Source organism: Myotis nattereri (genome assembly GCF_964212035.1).
Source record: "Myotis nattereri genome assembly, chromosome: 16".
Classification (NCBI taxonomy): domain Eukaryota; kingdom Metazoa; phylum Chordata; class Mammalia; order Chiroptera; family Vespertilionidae; genus Myotis; species Myotis nattereri.
In genome coordinates, this window is record NC_138091.1 from 29,897,452 (window position 1) to 29,921,216 (window position 23,765).

The window sequence follows — 23,765 nt, forward strand, 5'->3', positions numbered from 1 at the left end:
AAGACCCAAGCGGTTTACGTCCCTAATTCTCATAACCATCCTGAGATGTGTGTTCTTAACCCCGTATTTCCCTCGCTACAAAGCAAAGCGAGAGGCGCAGCGAAAAAGCAGCAATTTGCCCAGCAGGCGGCGGGATCCGAGCTGGGATCTCTCATTCCCGGGCTGTGGCTCCGGGGCCCCCGGCGAGAAGCCCACCTGGGTCGGGAGCGGGCGCCCCGTATCCCTGCCGCGGGCTCCACGCGGGGGCCGCCGCCCACCGGTCCCACCTGGACCCGCAGCGCCGCCCGCTCCCCAGTCCCGCGGGGCGCGCAGCAGGTGCGCGGCGCCCGGGAGCCCCGCCCTCGCGTCCCCGCCCCCCGCTCCTCGCCTGGTGCCGGGCGCCCCGCAGCGGCCGGGCTGGACGCTCAGCCTCCACCCGGAGCCCGGGAAGCGATCGGGCGGAGAGGAGGAGCCAGGGACACCGAGCGGGTGGAGCCCGAGAACGGGGAGGCGCCTTTCCTGGGCCCCGCTCGGTCGGGCTACCATGGCGTTTGGAAAGAGTCACCGGGATCCGTTTGCGACCTCCGTGGGCCACCTTATAGGTAAAGGGGCGCGGGGGCAGACGCCCGGGGAAGGCTGTGGGGATCGGGGGTCCCTTTCCGTTTGACTCCCTTCTAGGCCTGCGGAGGACAGAGTTGGTCCAAGTTGGAGGAAATCCTTCCCCACCCCCTGCGATTTCCCGGGGCACTCGCATCCCACCCGTCCCCTTGGAGGCATTTCTGTATGGCTGACTCTTTCTAGAACCCACCCCCACCCCCGTGCACGCCTTCTGGGGAGGAGACCGAACAGGTGAGCCCCACGTGGGTCTCAGGTGTGGAGTGTCTGGGCCTCTCCAAGGACAGGACTTAAACTTCTCTGCCAGGGTTAGTCCTAAAGGGCGTTCTGGCGAGGGCACGGTATTCTTCTGACCGTTTTGCAGAGGAAGGCAGAGGAGAGGGGTCAAGGAGGTGAAGCGATGTAACCTCCCTGGGAGGCAGGTCTCTTCAAACCTGTTCTCCCTGGCGCCAAGCCCTGACAACCTGAGGTCCTTTTCCCAGTAAACAAAGAGATTGCAAATGCTCAGACCTGGAGTGCAGGAAGTGGGGAGCGCTGGAGCCATCTGGAGGCACCAGAGGCCTCTCAAGGCACCAGGGCCCAGCAGGTATCTGCCTAGCTCCTGTCCCCTGTGGCTGTATCTGAATACTGTCCGCAGGAGCCAGTGACTGACTTCTGCCAGCCCCAGCTCCCTTCTCCCTCCTCTCCCTGATGCCTCCGTTGGGAAGCAGGTGTGGCATCGGTGCCTATGATGCCAAGCAAAACATGATGCTCTCAGGAACTTAGTGAGGTGAGGATGCTCCGATCTGATCTGGGGAATGTGGGCTGCAGCTTCATTAGCTGCTGTGTGACATGGAACACACCCCTTAACCGGATCCTTAGTTCCCACGGATCTTTAGTTCCCACGTCTTTATAAAGGAGGAAATGATTTCTAAATTGTTGCCGGCTATATACCCCTATTGGATAGGAAATAAACTCTGAGCAGAAATGGATTCAGAGCAGAAGTGGATTCAGATTGCATCTTCACAAACCTGTTATTTTAATGATGCAAATGCTTACCGACTGCTTGGACCTGCTTGGCAAAGGCAAGAGCTGGTCTCAACCCTCAGGGAATGCACACTTTTGTAGAGAAGATGGACACAGTTTTGTAGTAGCTGTAATGTAGGTACCTTTACAAATACAAGAAAAATGTAAAACACCCAAAACGTAGGAAAAGGGAGAAATTAACTGTGCCATGGCTTTTGAAGGGTGAATAGGAGTTTTCCAGGAAGTTTGGAGACAGAGCTTGGAATGAGGAGCAAGGAGTCTGGCAGAAGGAATGATGATAGCATGTGCCTAGACAAGGCAAGATTGGTCAGGTTTGTCCACTGAATGCCAAATTTAAGGAGTTCTTTTTCCCAAGAAGCAGATTCCCAGCCAAACCTGTATGCTTTCTTCCTCTCTGTTATCCTTTTTCATTTTCTCTTCATTCCCTCTGCGACCTGGTATTTTCATGCTGAGGGATTCTCTCCTTTCTTGTAGGAAAGATGTTAAGCTCTGGGGTTGAGTTTTCCCATTACCCTTCCCAGACAGCATTTTGTATTCGTAAGGAGGATGTCTGGAGAGGGAAAAATACCTGAATGTTTAAGTAGGCCTGGCACAACTTTGGATAGTACAAGTACTAGGGGTGACCTTGCTCTACTGCTAAAGGTCGCAGACAATTTTAGTCGTTCTGATCTCTTTTTCTTTTTTTTAAATATGTTTTTCTTGATTTCAGAGAGGAAGGGAGAGGGAGAGAGAGAGAGAAACAATAATCATGAGAAAGAATCACTGATTGGCTGTCTCCTGCACCCTGCCCCCGTCCCCCATGGGGGATGGATCCTGCAACCTGGGCATGTGCCCCAACCAAGAATGGAACTGTCACCTCCTGGTTTATAGGTTGAGGCTCAAACAATGAGCCGCTGATCTCTTTTTCTTGACAGCTCCTCCTCCAGGTGAATGAATGATTTTAAGAAACAAAAAGTGGCATCAGACAGCTTTGATCTGAACACTAGTTGTACTGGCTGGGTAGCCTTCTGTACTTTTCTTAACGTCTCTGAACTTCTGCTTCATCCTCTCTCAGAGGGGGTTAAATGGAGTTACATAAGCTAAAATACTTAGCTCTAGGCACTTCTCCTTCTGGGTGGCTGCTGGGGAGGTGTCCTCTGAAAAGCAGGCAGGCAGACGGAGATTTCGCCGTCCTGGCCTTGCCTGGCAGCCAGGCGTTGTGCCTGCCGCCTGTATTAATAGGTCACTCATTACTGTGGCTACAGCAGCACTCTGAACTTGAGTTCTGATTGATTCCTCAATTACTGGGGATTGCTCAGAAAAAGAAAAAAATCTCTTTGCCCTTTGGCAATGTAACCATAATGGTACTTGCTAACAAACCCCAGGCAGATGAATTCAGGAAGACCAGCCATTTTTTATTCTCTTGTAGCTCAGAGTCAACACAACCGTGTTTTCTTTGCAGAAAAGGCTACGTTTGCGGGCGTGCAGACCGAAGACTGGGGCCAGTTCTTGCACATTTGTGACATAATCAACACCGCCAGCGATGGGTGAGTACAGTGTGGCTCCCGCCTCTGCCTCTGCCTCTGCCAAGGGGCATCAGAGCGACAGTGTGTTTCCTCTTGCAAACTCTTTTGCTTTTCTTGTGGAAAGAGTGTTTTCAACCCCCCACCCCCCTGAGGTGGTGCCCACTGCCTTTTGATGACAGGTCAGGTTGAAATATTAGGAGAGCTGCTTGTTTCAACATGTGCAGTGTCTGAGGATCCATTATCATTTTTCTCCTCTTCACCCTTTCCTTAATAGTTTCAAATTTTGGTTCAAATTCCTTGTTCTTTAAGAAAAATAATTATTTTTTTAAAAAAGAGAGATTGTTTTCTTCTTTAGGACTTGCTCCTGCTCTGATTACCGATATTTTATGTTACTATAACTGAAAAATGTTGTCAAGAAGCTAGTGGCCTCCTGGGGTGACCTGTCCCCGGGCAATTGTCATTATTGTAACCAGGAAACAATCTAGCAGTCTTTTCCTCCTCTCCCTGTCACAAGATGGATTTTTTTTTTCTCCGAAGGCCAGCCTGCCCATGTTCATGCTGTCTTTTCAAATGACGTACTATCTTTTGTTACACTTTGAAACGTGAGAGAATTGAAGTTGTGGAAAAAATTAAGAAGACCAGCTATTTTGGGAATTTAGCCTGAATTACAGATTGCTATGAGAGATGAAATTTGTTCATTTTACTGTGTATATTAAAGTGAGAAGTGACAGCAAAAGCGATTTAGTGTAATGTATGTTGAAGAAAGCATTACACTAAATTATTGACCATATCAGTAGAAAGTGCTTATTGTTAATAAAGTGTTTATGGTGCTTTCGTTGCAACCTTGTTTTCCATATTTGGTTCCTCTGCGAACCCTTTCTTGATAATACTGATTTCTTCATTGATGATACAAAAAGGGAATCTCAAAGTCAAAAATTTTTCCCCTTTTAAAATAGTATCTCTGCCCTATCCGGTTTGGCTCAGTGGAGTGAGGGCCTGTGGACCAAAGGGTTCCAGGTTAGACTCCGGTCAAGGGCACATACTTCTGTTGCAGGCTCCTCCCCGGCCCGGGCCCTGGTCAGCGCTCATGCAGGAGGCAACCAATCATTGTGTTTCTCTCACATCAGTGTTTCTCTCTGTCTTTCCCTCACTCTTCCACTCTCCCTAAAATCAATGGAAAAATATCCTTGGGTGAGGATTAAATAAATAAAATAAAATAAAATAAAATAAAATAAAATAAAATAAAATAGTATCTTTATTCTTTTAAACTTCTCTAAGAATTTAATTCTAGATTTTATGTGAGATTTTTTAGAAATATAGAAAAATTCATATAATAATGTATTTTATAATAGTGACAATTCCATATAAGCATATGTAATATTATGCCATTATTATCATATAATAGAAATCTATCCATGCAAACATAACAAATCCGAAGGTAATATGTAAAAATGACTTGTATTTATTTCTGTTTTATTGAGATATAATTGACATATAGCACTGTGTAAGCTTACGGGGTTCAGCATAATGACTTGCCTTACCTATTTTGATGCAAAATGATTACCACAGTAAGTTTAGTTGACATCCCTCACCTCATATGGGTCTAAAATAATTTTTTTCCTTCTGGTGAGAACGTTTACAGTCTACTCTCAGCAACTTTCAAATGTACCATACAGCACTGCTAACTGTAGATAAAGTCACCATGTTGTAGATTATACCCCCATGACTTATTTATCTTCTCACTGGAAGTTTGTACCTTTGGACCATCTCAAAGTAAATTTTGACTCTATTTAATACAATACAGTTCTTCCTTTTGTATCATAATTGTAGCCTATCAGAAGCTGACCTAGTGAGTCGTAATGCTTCCTTTATTCCCTGCCTACAGGATGCTCAGGAAATACTAATAGTTTTAATCAAAAGGAAAACCGTCATTGTTTGGAAATTACTTTTTCTGTATACTTGTTCTACATTGATAGAGGGAACTGAGGGTGAATACATTTCATATGTAGCACTTTCTAAGTAATACTCCTATGTAAAAATTTTTTTTGTTTGTGTGTGACTGGTGAATTTAATTTTAAATAACCATTTTTCAAAAACACATTTACACGAGTGGTGCATGAATCTCAGAGAACATTTATAAAATGCAGACAAACATAAAATAAAACTCACAAATGACTCCACCGCCCAAATAAAACTATAGTTAACATTTTAGAGTATTGATTCATAATCCACTTCTTTTTTTTCTTAATTATTATTCCATTTAATAAGACATTTTGAAAAGCCAGAGAGTATTTCTTAATAGGGATTATCACAAGTTATCTATGCAATCCTACACTACTGGATATTTAAGTGTCCAGTTTTTATTGTAAACAGTGCTACAGGAAATTTTTTATTAGATTCTCGCAAGGGGTAGGTTAGATGTACGAGGAAACAGGTGTGAGGAGTGCGGCCAGGCTCACACCGCAGAGCCGAGGCCTCCGTCTGCCCTGTAGCCATCCCTCCTTTCACAGCACACATTGCTTTGCAGAGACTCCTGGTTTTTGGCAATGCCTAATTGATGATTACGTTGTATTTGCTGATATAGGCCAAAGGATGCCGTAAAAGCTTTGAAGAAAAGGATTTCCAAAAACTACAATCATAAAGAAATCGAACTTACTTTGTCGGTAAGTACTTTCATGTTATCATTAAGACTCTAGGATGTCCCAAGCTATAGTCACATTTTGATTCTGGGTTAAAATACATATATATAATTAATTTGCTGTAATTTGCTAATTAATAGGTTAACAAAAAGTTATTTATAATTTGAATTAAAACTGCTTATTGAGAGTTGCAGAATCAAGAGAGTTTAGTTGATTGTAATAGCATTTAATGTTGTGGAAAAAGTGTTCCTGGAAAGTTAATTTTTCTGGTCAGGAGATGGGAACAGGTGGTTAAACTTACAGGTACTGGGCTGATCAAAAGTGTGTGTATATGTTCCCCAGGGTGGGAATTAACGTCTCGGGAAAATGCTCCCCCGTTAGCTTTGTGTTGCACTTGAACACCTTTGTGGAATTCCAAGGTGCTGGCTGTTCGTTAAGATTCAGCCAAGTTCTGCTGCTTGTTACAGTGGGGAGGCAGTTCTCTGTTGGTGTGAGTAATTCTCCCGTGCACCGTATTGTCTGTGGACTGAGTATGCACACTTACGTGACCTGTTACCATTTCCCCCCCATCCTTGGCCATATGACCTCTTCAGTCACTTCGGTGAGTTGCCCTTTTTCCTTCGGGATGTTTGCAAGCCTTGCCTGCTGCCTGAGAGTGAGCTGTGTGGCTTTCTGATTTCTTCTGCATGCCTTTGGACCTCAGCCCAGCCCAGGCCACGCATGGTTGTGGCACTAATCAGCCAGCATCACACTGCTCTTAGGGGCTTTGGGGGTGATTAGAGGGCCATGGGGCAGACGTGAGCACAATTCCCGTTTCCTGGTTTCATGGGAAAGAAAACATCTCATGTTTTGCTTACCTGGAGAGTAGCTGAATGAGAAAAGTCTTAATGATGCTTTCACTAGAGAAATTCTTTGGTTAGGAGCTGATATCGTTTTTCTTTTTTCTTTAATCCTCACCTGAGGACATGCTCAGAGAGAGGAAGGGGGAGGGAGGGAAGGAGAGAGAGAGAGATAGAGAGAGAGAGAGAGAGAGAAGAGAAACATTGATTGGTTGCCTCCCATATGCTCCCCAACTGGCGATCAAATCCACAACCCAGGTATATGCCCTGACAGGAATCAAACCAGCAACCTTTCAGTGCATGGGACAACGCTCAGTCAACGGAGCCACTCGGGCTGGGCTGGGACTGAATGTAGTTTTAGAGGCATTTTCCTCTTTCTCCATTTTTTGCTTTTTTACTTTTCCCTTGTCCTTTACCCATAGCAGCCACCTCAGGGAGGTCACAGAATGGAGGGAACTCAGGAGGAGGGAGGCACTTCAGTAGAAATAGCTGTACAATGGGTCGATGGTGGAAATAAGCCTTTGCCTGATACCTGATTGATGCTCTGGACAACCCTGTGAAACAGGTGTACTATTAACTCCATTTCACAGATGAGGAAACTGAGACCAGTGAGATTAAGTGATTCCCGCCCTCCCCCCACCACCAAGATTTAAGTAGCATGTCCTCAGAGTCTAAATTCCATGCCCATGCCTATACCATCTTGTTTCTCAGGACAAATTGTGCCCCTTGAAAGAATGGGCTACTATATATTTTTTTTCATTTCCTCAAATGTTTTATATTTTTCCAATATTTTGTATTGGTTCCAGGTGTATGTACAGCTTAGTAGTTAGACAGTCACATACTTTACAGTGTTCCCCCCCATATTTCCAGTACCCCACTGGGTCCTGCATAGTGATTACAATATTATTGACTGTATTCCCTATGCTGTACTTTACATGCCCGTGACTATTTTATTTCATTCATGTTTTCAAGTCCTTCATGCATGGTACAAGGCCATCTATCATGTATCACTTACTGTTGACTTAATGGTTTCGTGCCCACCCCCAATACCACCTCTCCTAGTAGTCAAGAACACTCAAGGGCTAACAGAAGGGACTGTAGAATTCGGGGAGAAACACATGTAGTTTTGGAATGAAGTGGATCTAGAATAGCTCCAGGCCACCAAAGGTAGGAAATTTGAGTGAGGAAAGTGAGGTCAGAAGATGAATTTATGCCACTTTCTATATTTCAGCATGTGGTTATTATTTCACCTTCTGACAGAAGGTTATCCTCTGTAGTGAGCCGGTCTCTTCTCTATTGCACCCAGCCTACTTGACCTGTCTATGGTTGTTTCTTATCTCCAGCTCCATATCTCTCTCCATCGTGGTTCCTTCCTTCCGAGGATGAGCCGGGACCCATCCCTGAGGAAGCTGGGTTATTCCACAGTGTTGTTTCTTCTTACCCTTCGGACCCCCCATTTCGCTTTGGGTTCCCCTTTCTTCCCTTCAGGTCGTCTGAGCTCTCAAGCCTTACTCCCAGCTAGCTGTCTGTTCCTATTACCTATTCCCTCTTGGGTAACTGTACTTCCTCCACCTCATGATTTCCACACCAGTACCTGAGAACAAATGAATCTAAAACCTGTGCCAAAATAAGGGTGAGAGTCACAGGTTGGGGGGCAGGACAGCCCCTCCTTGTGAAGGTCCGAGTTCACTAGGGTACCTGCTTCTTGCATTTCCTTTACATTAGCCTTTGTCTCTTGATAGCTTCTTGCAGATTTCCCCAAGCTGTCTATTTAGTGGCCCAATCACCTCACCTCAGACTACTCACTGCATTGCAGAGGTGTGTTGAAGGCCTCGGGACTGACTTTGATATTGTTAAGCCAGACTTGATTGTGACAGGAATTAGCCACTGAAGGTAGCATCTAATGTGCATCAAAGGCAATTTGATGTTTACCAATAAACTCTTTAAAAATGAATCCTCATAGATGACCTTTACATTTTATTACTATGAAGTGAAGAGAGAGTGTCGATGTCAATTATAAATGACATTGACATTTATATAAATTATAAATTCCTGATACCATCCAACATTTGGGTTCTCCATGGACTTCTGAGCCTTGATTAGGTCTTCCCTGGGGTATGACGAGACTGTGATTTCCTACCATCAGTTGGTGGAGCGGTTTTGTCAAGAAGCCAGTCGTTCTGTTTTTAAGGGAGCATTTTGTTACCAGGCTTTATAACTGTGAGGCTAGCCTTTTCTTCGATGAGTCAATAAGTCTCAGCAAGATGCTATTGTTGTCAAATGGAAAGTGGTTGGACAGATTCCTAGGAGCCAGTTAATTCATAGGCCTTTGTGGAGCACACCCTGGATGGAGAGCTTTGGGGGCTTCAGGGTAAGTGCCAAATGGGTTTACTCCTCCAGGCGTTTGTTGTAGAGTGAGCTCAGCCCCTAGGGTGGCCAGGCCTAGGGGTGGTCTTCTTCAGCTCTGGATGGCCCCAAAGCCTGGTTTTCTGTGCTTGGATTAGTCACTGTGAGAACTAAAACTACCAAGTAGCTTTTTTTTCTTCAAGCTTCTGGGAAAAGAATACTTCTATCAGCTAACCAGCACATTCTCTCCTGATGGAAAATTACGCATGGAAGCAGGGGATCAAAATAGTTACCATTTAAACAAACAAAATAGAAACAGACTCATGGACACAGAGAACAGACTGACAGCTGTCAGGAAAATTGGGGGGCTGGGTGAAATAGGTGATAGGATTAAGAAAAGCAAAAACAAAATACCCCCGCATAGACACAGGCATCATGGTGAGTACCAGAAAGGAAGGTGGGGTGGGGGCAGGTAGAAGAGGGTAAGATGGGGATAAATGGTCATGGAAGGAGACAAGAGTTTGGGTGGTGAATACACAATACAGTATATAGATGAAGTATTAAAGAAGTGTACACTTCAAACCTATATTATTTTATTAACCAATGTCACTCCAATAAATTCAACACAATTATTTAAAAAATAGTTACCATTTATTAAGGTCCTACTATGTGTCCTGACTCCCCAAAAAGTCTGTCCTCTAAGCCAGTGGTTTTTCAACTGGTGTGCCACAAGCATTTTTAAAACATGCAATACCTGACTGTTCAGCGGGGGCTTTCCCCTTAGATTGTCAAATAAAAAAATGACAACAGCCAACACAATAATAGCCATCTGGTGTGAATTCCCTGTCTTGAACCATAAGGATATAAGTCATATAATAAAGTTGCATCTTATTGGTCATGTCTCATAATAAGCTTACATCTGATTGGTTAATTCTTGGTACCAGAAACCCTTAGATACAGGTATAATCACCTGATTTTTTAAAAAGTCACTTTGTAGCAAAAAGGGTAGGTAATTACTATTATTTTTTGTAAATCAATGAAAATTATACCTATTTTTGTCAGATTGGCAAAAAAAAAACAAACATATTTTTTTGGTATTCCACAGAATTTTGATAGTTTATGTGTGCCATTAGATAAAAAAGGTTGAAAATCGCTGCTCTAAGCAGTTACATTATACCTTATACTTTGTTGCATTCCCTGGAACCTAACATTTTGCCATATGTTTTAGTAGACACTAAATTCTGTTTGTTAATGAGAATGCTGGTAGAAATTGTTACTTAGCAATTTTCACCTCATATTTAGGAAGTGGTTGTACCAAAGAAATTTACCATTTAACTTTTTTCTTCTAATTTAGCTTATTGACATGTGCATGCAGAACTGTGGTCCAAGTTTCCAATCTCTGGTTGTGAAGAAGGAGTTTGTTAAAGATAGCCTAGTTAAGCTGCTGCAACCCAGATACACCTTGCCACTAAACATTCAGAATAGAATTTTGAATTTCATTAAGGTGAGTCTATTGTATACCTGATGGGGTGGAACACTTCTACAATTAGAGATCTCATTACATACCAATTGGTTTCGTCGTCCTTCACAAACCTCTGATGGAGCCAGACAGCATTTTACTATTGGATTTTCTGTGTAATGATAATTTTTTGGTATTGGATGGTGCTTTTTTATCCAAGAGAATTTGTAGTTATTTTCCTGCTTTCTCTCTGGTTTCTATTTTCTCCATATCAGGTAGGAAAGAGAGTGATGTGTACATTCATTTTGCAGATATGAAAACTATGTCTGGAGAAGATAACTGATTACTTACAAAGTTATTTGGCAAAAGAGCTACTAATGCTGTTTTAGAATATGTGTATCAATTCTGGATTTGGTACAGCAAAAAATAATAATATATATTCCAGGGTTTCATTAAAATGTTGAGGCAGGTGAGTCTGATGATTAATCATATTATATTTTTATTCTTAAAAAATAGTTTTATTGATTTAGGAGGGGAAGGAAGAGGGAGAGAGAGATAGAAATACCAATGATGAGAGAATCATTGATCGGCTGCCTCCTGCATAGCCCACCCACACTAGAGATCGAGTCTGCAACTCGGGCGTGTGCCCTGACTGGGAATCGAACCGTGACCTCCTGGTTCATACTCCTGGTCAACACTCAACCACTGAGCCATGCTGGCCAGGCTTACACATATTTTATATTATTATTCTAGTATCTGAAAATGTACAGTTTGTCCTTGGCCTTCAAAAGTAGCTTTCTCTTTCTGAGTAAAGCCCTTAATTGTCAATCTCTCATTTTCGGTCGCCAGCTTAAGAATTGTGTTTGCTGTTGTTTTCAGACTTGGTCTCAGGGTTTCCCAGGAGGTGTGGATGTAAGTGAGGTGAAGGACGTGTACCTTGACCTGCTTAAGAAAGGTGTTCACTTTCCTCCCTCAGAGGCAGAGGCGGACGCAGCAGAACACGAGGTAGGAGGTCTTTTCTTTGACTCACGCAGAGTAAGTGAGTATGTGACATGGATTTTTTCTCACTGAGAGGGACAATCTCAGCTCTGTTCAGGTTAAGCAAGAAGATGACTGTATTAGAAGGATACTGCAGCATGTCCTAGAATAATGAAGCCACAACAGGTTGGTGTTAGCTGGATCTTTTGAACAACCAGGGACCAAGCTCTCAAATGCCTTGTTTCTTGTCTGCTTCTAGATCAGGGGCGGGCAAACTTTTTGACTCGAGGGCCACAATGGGTTCTTAAACTGGACCGGAGGGCCGGAACAAAAGCATGGATGGAGTGTTTGTGTGAACTAATATAAATTCAAAGTAAACATCATTACATAAAAGGGTACGGTCTTTTTTTTTTTTTTAGTTTTATTCATTTCAAGGCCCACGGACCGTAGTTTGCCCACGGCTGTTCTAGATGTTCCTCTGATCACCAGCTTCATTCCTCTCTCTCATTGCAGAACAGCTCCTTCCACATAGCAGATAACATAGCTCCCAGTTTTCCATGTGATTGCTTTAGCATTTTTCAGATTCCAAGTTTTTTAAAGAAACACACAAAAACTGGGAGAAGGAGGCTCCGTGAACCACTCTAGGCCAGTTTTTGATTTCTGCACAACTCAACTGAGTTCATGTAAAAATATGATACGTTGGCTCCAAACAGGAATCATTTGGCTATAGTAGAGGAGAGAGCAGCTTTCAAACAAAAGGTCTTGGTGCTAGACAAGGGTCTTTACCTTGGGTAGCTTTATAATATGTCTATTGTTTATTATTGATACTGTGTCCATGAGAGAGTTTCTAGATATTCACATGTATTCTCAAGTTTGCAAATAATTTCCAAAGTGTTGAACTATAACACTTTGAATGGCTGATTAAATTCACCTAACTTTCCATAATTTCTACAATGCAGAAACAGCATTCCTGGCCTTCCTTAGACTGGCGAGTCTTAACTTGGTGGAATAAGCAATACCACAAGTCTTATCTTCAAGGAGGCTCTGTCCGGAGGGCCAGCTCTTCTCCTTGTGTGGCCATTGGCCTTTCGCCCCATTCTTTCACCTGCCCATGAGCCTGCTCATCAGACCCCTTTTGTTCTCTTCCATGCACAGTGTGGTCATGGCCTAGAACCTTGCTACTTATTCCAAGTGTGATTTGGGGTATCATCTTTAGTTTATCCTCGACTAAATCAGAGGCTCATTTTTGCAAGGTTTCCAGGTGACTTCTCTGCACATTCCTGTTGAGAAGCGCTGGCCTCAAGCCCTGAACTTGGGCTCTCCACCCGGGTTGGGAGTGGAGCATGGATTCAGAGAGGTCCATTGGTGGAAATGGAGATGCCTCGCCAGCTGTGGCTTCAAAAGACTCGACACGAATTGATTTACCCTTTGTTTGTAACGACCCGAAAGAGGACAGCAGCAATCTCACAGGGCAGTTTCTCTTGTAGGCCCTTGGTAAAAAAATCTAAGAGCATTTTATTAAATTTTAATTCCGTTAATAATCATAATAGCCACCTTCTACTTACTCTATTATGCCATTTGCTTAACACTGTTCTCAAGATGTGGGCAGGTTCGACACTTGATGATTGACTCTGGGCTAACACCCTCTAAACTTGGATTTTGGCTGAGAGAAAGTGATGGAGTCATCTGAATGGAAGAAAAAATAACTGGGCTTGGGTTGTTTATGGTCATAAATGTTAAATAATAATCTTTCCGTATTTCATCTTGACAGACTGCTCAAGTCTCATCAAATCCACCCACATCTGTTCCTACTGCACCGGCTCTTTCTTCTGTAATTGCTCCCAAGAATTCGACTATTACATTGGTCCCAGAACAGGTAACAGAAGCAACAACTGAATGTATTGATGACTTTTTCTAAGTTCTGAGCAGTTGGTATACATTTTGTTTATTCTTTTTCACACTGTTATGAGGTGGGGGTACGTTATTATTACCCTCATTCCGTAGGGGAGAGGGCTGGAGCTTAATGATACTGTGTGACTTATCATGGGTCAATTCTAAGTGCACTTAAGCCCACGGATTCTGTCTGACCCTAAAGTCCAAGCTCTGAACAGTTCTGCTTGGCTAGTGGCTTTTGTGTCTTTGTGGAGGTTGGGCTGTGAAATGGACCTGGTGCCAACTAGCTGATTGTTATTGGTTTTGATTAGGACTGTCCAAACACCATTTCAGAAACCTCAGTACATGGTAGTCTTATTAGGAGTATTTATTGTGCTAACTGAATTACACTTACTTGTTTGTCTCTGTATCTGTTTATCAGAAGTCCAGATGAGCAATTATTATACAGGATGGGGCAAAAGTAGATTTACAGTTGTTGTTATAGAAAATAATACAATAATTAATAAATAATAATAAAAGAAACTCACAACTGCAAACCTACTTTTGCCCCACCCTGTATGAAGCTCTTTTCTGTGCTACTTTAAGGGAACTATTATTGAAGACTTTGTAGTAGTATTATTCAGCATTACATAAAAATTTATGGAGCCCTAGCCAATTTTGCTCAGTGGATAGAGCGAATGAAAGGTCCTGGTTCAACTCTGGTCAAGGGCATGTACCTTGGTTGCAGGCTCAATCCCTGGCCCTGGTTGGGGTGCATGTGGGAGGCAACCAATCAATGTGTCTCTCTCACATTGACGTTTCTCTCTTTCTGTCTTTCTCCCTCCCTTCCAGAAATCAATGGGAAAAATATCCTCAGGTGAGGATTTAAAAATAAAGAAATAAACACAAATAAATAACACTACCCTTTAAAAAAATCCATACAGTTAATTTCTCTTAGAATTTAATCCAGGAAGAGAAAATAAAGTATTTCTTGATTCTTCCTTCCCTAATACCATGAGAAGTGTACTACCTTCCCCCCCCCCTTTTTTCCATCAGTTGCCAAGAAACCCAGGGTAACATTTTCCATTTTGTCCAGGTCCCTGGTATAGTCACTTTCCCCCTTCTCCATATTGTTCCTAATCTGATTTCCCCCCTTCATTTTTAACACTCCTGGGAAATATTTTTGGATTTATTACAACCGATCTTTAAGTCCTTATAGGTGACAGAGACACATTTGCAAAATTGTAAATGTATCTATATTAATTGAAACAGATTTTACAATATTAAATTTTACAAAAGCATTTTTCCTCCCAGCAAGGGTCCCCTGAGAGAAAGAAACAAGGGGTCCCACATACTGACCGGTGACTGTGTTGCTCTCAACAGATTGGCAAGTTGCACAGTGAGCTGGACATGGTGAAGATGAATGTGAAAGTGATGTCCGCCATCCTGATGGAGAATATTCCTGGATCTGAGAACCCTGAAGACATGGAGCTTCTGCAGGTGAAATATGGTTTCAGGGACAATCAGTCCAAGTGTCTCTTAAAATTATTCTCTAAACTTAGAGCGTTGGAGATGGAAGACGCCTTAACATTGTCTATCAGTCCATCCTCCTGTGTCATCCATTGATTTCTAAACTTAGCAAAAAAAGATGCAAGGGTGGCTTTTTCAGAAATGCACTAGTAACTTACACATGCTCCTGGCCTCCTTGCAACAAATAACTTATACCATCATTTACTCATTCATAGCCTTGCTCATATGAACTCTCTTACTCGTCTCTAATAGTTTCAAATGCGCAAAAGTTGGCTCTCTATTGAGCCATTCAACAAACATTGAGTAACTACAATGTGGTAGAAGACTCAGACATTGACTCTGTCCTAGCCCTCAAGGAACTTATGTCTGATGAACATGATGGTGTTGTAAACAACAGTTTAATAAAGTGTTATAGATGCCAGGATAGAAATGTGTTTACCATATAGTGGGATGAGGGTTGGGAGCAAGGAGAAGGCTGAGGTTTTTGGAAAGGTCTAGATCAGTGGTTCTCAACCTTCCTAATGCTGCAACCCTTTAATACAGTTCCTCATGTTGTGGTGACCCCCAACCATAAAATTATTTTCGTTGCTACTTCATAACTGTAATTTTGCTACTGTTATGAATCATAATGTAAATATCTGACATGCAGGATGTCTTTTCATTGTTACAAATTGAACATAATTAAAGCATAGTGATTAATCACAAAAACAATATGTAATTATATATGTGTTTTCCGATGGTCTTAGGCGACCCCTGTGAAAGGGTCGTTTGACCCCCAAAGGGGTCGCGACCCACAGGTTGAGAACCACTGGTCTAGATGGAGGCAGTACTCAGGCTACAGGAGAAAGTGGGCAGTGCATCTGGGCCGAGGAAACCATGAGCAGTTCATTGTTACTGCTGATGGCCCTCCCAGGCCTGTTTCTGTGTCTATAAATCCATGCTCTTTACTTTTTCCCCTTTAATGATTGTTCTAATTGTCAGTGCTAAATTTTAACAAACATATTTTACATATTAATTTTAGGAGCACTTAGAGAAAAAAAAGTCAGTATCTAAATCTTTTTCCCCCCGGGAAGTCAAGAACCTTATTCTATTTCTACTTTTCTCAGATTCCAATGCATTTTTCTTTGTTATCTCTCCTTTCATTTCTCAGATTGTTATGAGAGTTGTAATGGAGTATCCTTAAAAAAAAAATCCACAATTGAAGGCTTTCACAGATATAAACTTTGTGACACGTAATGTTTAACAAGCATGTTCAACTAAAATACAAAATTAAATATGCCAGTAAAAGGGTATGTGGCAGATATTTTTCAAAAAATGGTCACATTCCATTTAAATATGTGAATCCAGTTTTATAATTTATGCCTTCTGGAGTGCACTGCAGTGCTTTTGTGTGTCAGCCTTTGGGTACAGATGTTGGATTGAGTTTTGCAAGGATAATACTAATTTGTTGGTTGCTGTTTTGATGCCTGGGCTTAGGGCTGCGTGTTGCCTTGAATAGTAAAGAGACTTGGGTTATAAATCAATTTGAGAGTACTACTCAAGGCCAATCCAGCTTGAATGGGTTCTGGCATCAGACCAACCTGCTTATGGAGCCTAGTGAATATGTAGCTTTCTTTTTCTTTCTATGCTTTCTGTTAAAAACACATAGAAATCGGGTGTGGGGAGTGCTGTTCTTAAATTCTTTTGACAAATATTTGAGGTTTTTTTTCTTGCCATCTAAGTAACCTCATAAAGAAAACAATTTCCCTACCCACAACACTTCTAACAGCTTGCGTGTGAGGTTTTCCCTCCTCACGTAACCAATTCTGACACTAACTATCTGGAGTTAGCAGGGACCTCACAGATGAAGGGCTCAGGCCCATGAGACCGCCCCCCCACCCCCTGTCAAACACTGTTTACAAGTCTGGCCCTCAGGTAACCCACACCTCTGTCTGATTTGGCTACCTGATGAAGAGGTACACAGGATGACGTCTGGAAGGGTCAGGAGCTCCTGTCTCCATAGAATTGGGGTGCACCACCCTCCCGGCTCCTGGATGTGTTCACTGACCCAGAAGCTCTCAGAACCCATTTATTTATTTAGAATTTTTTCGGATATTCCATTATTGATTCAATCATTTGGCCATTGGTGTTTAAAGCAATCCTCAGCCCTCGTCCCCTCCTTGGGGGTCAGGGATGGAGTGAAAGCTCCAACCCTCTAATCCCAGGATTGGTCTCCTTGGCTGCAAACCCCCTTCTTCCAAGAGTCACCTCATTAGCATAAACTCTGGTAGGGTTGAAAGGAGCTTGTTATAAATAACAATAGATGCCTCTCACCCTGACCACTCAGGAAATTCCAAGGGTTTTAGAACTTCTTTGCTAGGAACTAGGGTTGAAGACCAAATCTATATTTCTTCTTATATCACAGTATCACACCTCAGTCTAAAAGAACTGGTTGAATCTATGGAGATCAAGGACAAGGAGCCTATCTGATACAAGGATCTTAAAAACAAAATCAGCAAAGCTAGATGATGGAGAATGTTTTCAGGGGTTCTCTCACACCTGTCCCAACTATTCAGATCAATGGAGTTAGAACCCCCACTTAATGCTAGCTCCCTGGCCTCCCCAGGTAACCCCAGGGGCTTGGGAGGCTTTGGCATGCTCCTGGCTGGGACATCATCGAGGTGGGAGGCAGTGAGGGCCCACTGGCATTGAGCGTCCCCAGGGCATATTTTGAGGGTAGGAGTGCATCTGTGAAGAAGTGATAATACTATCAGAGGTCAACTGTGTGAGTTGTGAAACAGACATCTATTTCTTTTTTCAAAACCAGCTAATAACCACAGGTTTTTTTGTTTCTGTTTTTTTAAATATGTTTTTCTTGATTTTGAGAGACAGAGGAAGGGAAAGGGAGAGATAGAAACATTGATGAGAAAGAAACATCCCATGTTTCTACACGTCCCTCCTGGGGATCCTGGGACCTGCAACCCGGACATGTGCCCTGACCAGAATTGAACCAGCAACCTCTTGGTGCACGGGAGGATGCTCCGTCCACTGAGCCACTCTGGCTGGGCTAACTAATCACAGTTTCTGAAAGCTCACGGAAATAATAAACTTACCTCCTCTTATTCCCCAAATCCCTGTGAAATGGCAGAAGGAATATGAAACTAAGAATAAACTCCCTCGGATCACAGGAGAGCCTAGACCAGCCGTGGGCAAACTACGGCCCGCGGGCCGGGAAAAAAAAAGACCGTACCCTTTTATGTAATGATGTTTACTTTGAATTTATATTAGTTCACACAAACACTCCATCCATGCTTTTGTTCCGGCCCTCCGGTCCAGTTTAAGAACCCATTGTGGCCCTCGAGTCAAAACATTTGCCCACCCCTGGCCTAGACCATTAGGAGAGCAGAAGAGGGAGAATATTCAGTGTCCAATAACACAGGTGGCATCAGACTGAGGGAGGAACCCACAGCCTCACCCAGGCAAAAGAGACCCTTCAGGAACTTCCGGTATGGCTATTGTTGACCAAAGAAAGTATAGCCTATAGAAAAATTTTATAAGAGTTTATTTGACACTTCATTTTGAAGACATGCCCAGAAGCAAAATTGCAACAGATTGAGAAAATGCTTCTGTGAATGGAGTTTGCCACTTTCTTTTCTGCACTTAGAATCAAAGAAAAAAAAAAACCCAGGAAGATACATAAAATGCATCACGAGGTGGGAGAAAGCATAGCAGGGAAATCAGTAGGATTGGATAAAAAGCAAAAATGGAGAAACACACCTTTTTACATTGGTGGGTACAGGATGGTTAATCATTAACATTTACAGTATATGGAACTGGCATTTGGGGAACAAGATAACAAGGAAGGGTTCTCTGGTCTCTGGCTGTGGTGATCTTGTGCTCTGGGGCCTGCGGTTGTGCCAGCGAAGGGTCTAGAAAAGAAAAGTCCTGCGACATCGCGAAGCTGTGTTATCCTGGATGCATAAGAACAGGTCAGGGCTCACTGGCGGTGAAGACTGGCTTTGCTACGGCAGCTGGAGGCCTGGGTGGGAGTAGACTGCCTGCTGTGGCTCGCCCACTAGCAATTTATGATCAGACCCTCCTGTGTGGTTACTTTTGGTCACTGAGCTTGGCAGGCCTGCCTGCCATGGGTTCCCCCTGAGCTTGTCAGGTTCATGGCATAGGCCCCCATTTTTGTTCACACTGTAAAGGACAAGGGACAAGGACTGTCCCTCAATGAACGGGGTTTTCAAGGGGACCCGGAACCTCAGCAGACAGAGGAAAAAGGACCAGTATTCCCTAGGGTTTTTAAGCATGGAAGGCAGGGAGTCTCATTCCCAGAGATGGTGATGCAATAAGGCTGTTAGAATTCTCAGGGAAAAAATACTTATTTTCCTTCTCCTCCTGAAAGTCCAGGCCGAGACACCCTTTTCCTTTGTGGTTACAGAGTGAAAGGAAACTTTTGTGTTTTTTTCGACTGTTTAAACCAACACTACCCACAGGGCCCAGTTCTCCTACGCCAGCTGGGTGTCCTATAGTACAAATCAGTTCTGACACTATCCAGCTGGTGTTAGCATCAGGACCCACAAGACGGCCCCCACTTCCGATGCCCATGGCACGGCCAGGCCTTCCATACGTCTGACCAACCAGCTATAATAGAAACCAGGGATTCCCAAGACCTTCTCCTGGGGGTTGATAATTCGCTAGAATGACTCACAGAACTCAAGGAAACATTTCTATCTACCAGATCATTATAAAGGGTATTACAAAGGATGCGAATGAAGAAACCCAGAAGGGTTCTGAAGACGAGCGTCTGTCCCTGTGGGGTTGGGGTACGCCACCCTCCTAGCACTTGGATGCATTCACCAACCCAGAGGACCCCATAGTTTATGCATTTTATGGAGGTTTGAGGGTTCAGAACAGGCCTCCTCGACGTGTGCCACTTTGGCATGTGCATTATTTTAAACTGAGGGCCAATCAAGACCCTGTAGGCTCATGAGAAATTTCTACCTCTCCCTTAAAAAAATTTAAATTAGGGGCCTTGCCCATAATAAGTCATTCCTGGAGATAATGTTCTATGACCTATGTAGAGGGCAGGGCAGACATCTAATTACTGAGTATCTGCCCTTCTGATCCTCCTGGGATGCCCTTTCCTCTGATGCCCCAAAGTGCCTTACGTCATCCTTAGCACTAAATGCCAGATACACCTCATTTTAACTTCTGTCACTGAACCTTTCGTATAGGCAGGGTTCCCAGACAAATGTAATTAAATTTGTTTCTTTCTCTTGTTAATCTGTCTCATGTTGATCTAATTATTAGCCCAAAATAGCATCACTTCTGCTAAAGCCCACATACTATATATACTGTATACTTCTCATTTTAACTTTCTGTCCCTGACTTCCTAATGTACTAGTACAGTATGTGGCATTCCTATGCATACGTATGTAACTAAATTTGGTTATTTTGTCTTGTTAATTTGTCTCATGAAGATTTCCTTGTCAGAACAGCTGGAAGAACCTTAGGAAGGCGGAGGAAAGTTTCTTCCCCACAAGTTTCATCATGGAGACATGATCAATTATTAACTCTAATCTCCATCCTCTCTCCCCTTCCCAGAGGATGGAGAGTGGGGCTGAAAGTTACAAGCTTCTAATTATGGTTTGGTCTTTCTGGTGACCAGCCCCCATCCCAAAGCTGTGTAGGAGCCCACCAAGAGTCCCCGCATTAGAACAGAAGATGCACCTGTCACTCGGGGATTTAGGAGCTCCGTGTCAGGAACTGGAAGCAGATTATATATATATAATTTCTTATTTCAGGAAGGGACCATTTAGGTATCTAAACTGCATGAGGGGTCTTTGATCCAGCTCCCCTTCTTGTTCAGGCTTTGTCTCCTGCTTCCCAAGTTTATTAGAAATTGACCTTGATTATTAGAGATGGGTGCCTTTTGAGCCCTTATGCCTTTATTGGCTCTCATATCTTTGGATCCTATTTCCAGCCTTTGAAGATTTCTCATACTTTCTTGAAAGTTCAGACATGCATGTTAAAACATTTTTATATCATATCCAACTTTTTTAGGTATTTTGTTATCAGGAAGGTCTTACCGCAATTCGTTCACATTACACCCAACCTCTACACTTGGAATTGCTTCCTGTTTTGTCTATCGGTGCTTACCTTCTAGCAGCTGTTCTGTTCATTTGGAACCCGTTCCATCTTGTTTCTTTCCAGCCCAGATCCAGTGTACTTACTGGGAATCTCCTGTTCTCAAATCCATGGGGAACAGTTCCGTCCTGAAGCTCTGCTAATTAATGGGACTCCTACTCTTTGTTAGACTCTTAGGCAGTAAAACTATTTTGCATAATAAACATCTTTCCTCAAAACTACTAGTATGTTGCTTGTAGACTGTGAACTTCATTATGGGGTGGGGGTAGGGGTGGGGGAGGCCTGGGATTGCTTTTAGTTTCCCAGAGAGGAATACAAAGATTCTGATGAGTTAAAGAGTGTCTGTTCTGGTCACAAGAATGAAGCATTACTGCATGTGTTCTTGCATTTGCTTTCTTGGCCTTGTGCACTTGGCTTTGGACCAACTTACTCTGACCTTGAATAGCTCACTTTTCCTGTTACCTCCCATTTCAGTCTTTCTTGTTTTTGCCTAGCCCCAGTAGGAGAATGAAGGAACAGAATGTTTTCATCTTCTGCAGAATGAAGTGAGCTCAGATTTTCAAAGTACGACCAGAGAAAGCCTCACTCTAGCTTATTAGAGATGTTTCGAACCATGTGAATGTAAAATTTGATTCTGTAAGAGTAATTTGTAAGCAGTTGACAAAAAATCCTGAGAGGAAAATTTTAAAAAAGTCATCCTCCCCTGATCACTCTTACTGACTTTACCACTCAGGAACTAGTAAGGTATTGAGAGTGGAAGGGGCAGGAAGAGAATAACCAAATAATTTATAAGCAAACGAGAGGCCTGGTGCAGGAAATCCCTCAGCCCAGCCTGGGCCCTCTCTCAGTCCGGGATCCCTCAGGGGATGTCTGACTAACGGCTTAGGCCAGTGGGCTTAAGCTGTCAGTTGGATATCCTTAGTGCTGCCGGGGAGGCGGGAAAGGCTCCTGCCACCACCCCTGCACTCACCAGCTATGAGCCCAGCTTCTGGCTGAGCGGCGCTCCCCCTGGTGGTCAGAGCGCTTCATAGTGACCAGTCATTCCACCATTCGGTCGATTTGCATATTGGCCTTTTATTTTATAGGCCATTGTATAGCCCCGTGTTAAGTTAATAACAATGCACCTACCTATATAGTTTAAGTTTAAAAAATTTGGCTCTCAAAAGAAATTTCAATCATTGTACTGTTGATATTTGGCTCTGTTGACTAATGACTTTGCTGACCACTGGTATAGCCGATGGACACAGACAATAGACAGGTGAAGACCTGGGGTGGAGTGGGCTAAGGAGTTAATGAAAACAAACGTTTCCTGTAAGTCAAATGTTGACAATTTTTGTAGTTGGGACAGAGTTGGAAGGGTTCTAATGAGCTGATCTTCTTGAGGATTATCTTGACAATTAGTCATTCACTCAGCTGGGCTTGTAGAAGGCAGAAGAGACTGCAGGAACAAGTTAGGTTGAGAGATGTTCGGTTTTAGGGTGGGGGGTAGTTTTTATTTTGAGCAGATAGAGATGTTCTTTGGGTCTCTGGCAGCCTGGGTGCGGTGCCCTGGAGAGAGGAAATATGGTATGGGCTGATAATAGGAGTCTTGCCATGCAGATATTATTTCTAGAGAAGGCTTTCAAGTAAACGCTTCTTCCTGTATTAACTTTTTCAGGGGAGATGTTCGGACGCCTTTCTTTCCCTTTTGTACTGAGTTGTCCAGGTTGGTGCATGTGGGACAATCAGAGTCGGAGTTGAAAGTGCAGCGGGAGCTCTGGGGGAGTAGCAGCCCTCTGGATGCCAGGAGAGGAAGCCTGTAATGAGCTCCTTGTTTTGCTCCAAAGACTTTGGAATTGATTGTTCAGTTCACTTTAACTTAGAAGCCTTGCCTTCACTTTGATATGGTGTAAGGGGGGGCAATCCCAGGGGCTCCGTGCTGGACATATGCAGCGGCAGCTGTTCCTCTGTGTTTTTTGGCTCACGCCCCCTGGCTTCCCACATCCACAGTCCTGCAGGTGCCTGCTGTCCGCCCCGTCCTTCTGGTCCCTGGTGCTTGATCTACACCGTTTCCAGGCGGCTTGGCCCTCCTCGGAGACAGACATCAATGGCAAAGATCAGAGTGGGCTGGCTTTTGAAGAGGTTTGGCGAACTCTGCTTTGCAAACCTGCTGAGAGATGTGGTGTTCCTTTCATGTTTCCTTTCTGTCTGTGTCCAGAGGGCAAAGGGAGGATCTTCACGTGATGGGGGCTATTGATGTTGGTTGCAAATTCATTTCAGATTAATTTCTACATTTTTTTTTTGGTCCCAGGCCTCTAACAGCCACTGGAGTCCCTTGATCTTGACATTGCTCTAGCAAGGCTGCCAGGGAGCAAGGAGAATAATTTCTGTGCACTCCCAAACACAGGAACAAAGGAACAGTCCTCATTCATCAGGGGATTGTACTAAATGCTGTTCTGAGTTCTTGCCTTTGCATAATATTGGGTCCTGGTATTGGTGTGAAGGTAACAGGAGGGTACTAGTTATCTAGTTAAGCTTCTAGTGATCCCTCCTTATGCAACCATCATGCATTTCTTGACTCTCCACTGTATGCCATACACTGGGGGGGAGAAAGGGGGTTCCAATTATTTCCTATTCTTACAACAACCCTAAGAGATAGTTGGTTGTCTTTGTCTTATAGATTTAAAAAACACAAAAAAACCTGAAACTAAAATGTAACTAAATTCCATGTGAGGTCTGTGTATGTGAGAGGCCTTTGGTCTACTGAGTCTAAAGACTCTTCTCGCTCATACCAGTGAGCCCAACTCAGCTGGCTTGTTTTACATTGAGTCTATGGGTGCTTTCAGGGTCTAATGCAGAGCGGGGT

At 43.4% G+C, this 23,765-nt stretch overlaps 1 protein-coding gene across 2 annotated transcripts in view; it reads left to right on the forward strand.

Annotated features, from left to right (window-relative positions):
• The first annotated feature begins 430 nt into the window (after positions 1-430).
• TOM1L1 (target of myb1 like 1 membrane trafficking protein) overlaps positions 431-23,765 on the forward strand; it is a 39,413-nt gene continuing 16,078 nt past the window's right edge. For both annotated transcript variants that reach the window (XM_081109609.1, XM_081109610.1), the window contains exons 1-7: positions 431-581; positions 3,062-3,146; positions 5,710-5,788; positions 10,304-10,453; positions 11,288-11,413; positions 13,158-13,262; positions 14,642-14,758. In XM_081109609.1, coding sequence (XP_080965735.1) covers positions 524-581; positions 3,062-3,146; positions 5,710-5,788; positions 10,304-10,453; positions 11,288-11,413; positions 13,158-13,262; positions 14,642-14,758 — 720 coding nt within the window. In that variant the 5' untranslated portion in view covers positions 431-523. The remainder of the gene's footprint in view (positions 582-3,061; positions 3,147-5,709; positions 5,789-10,303; positions 10,454-11,287; positions 11,414-13,157; positions 13,263-14,641; positions 14,759-23,765) is intronic.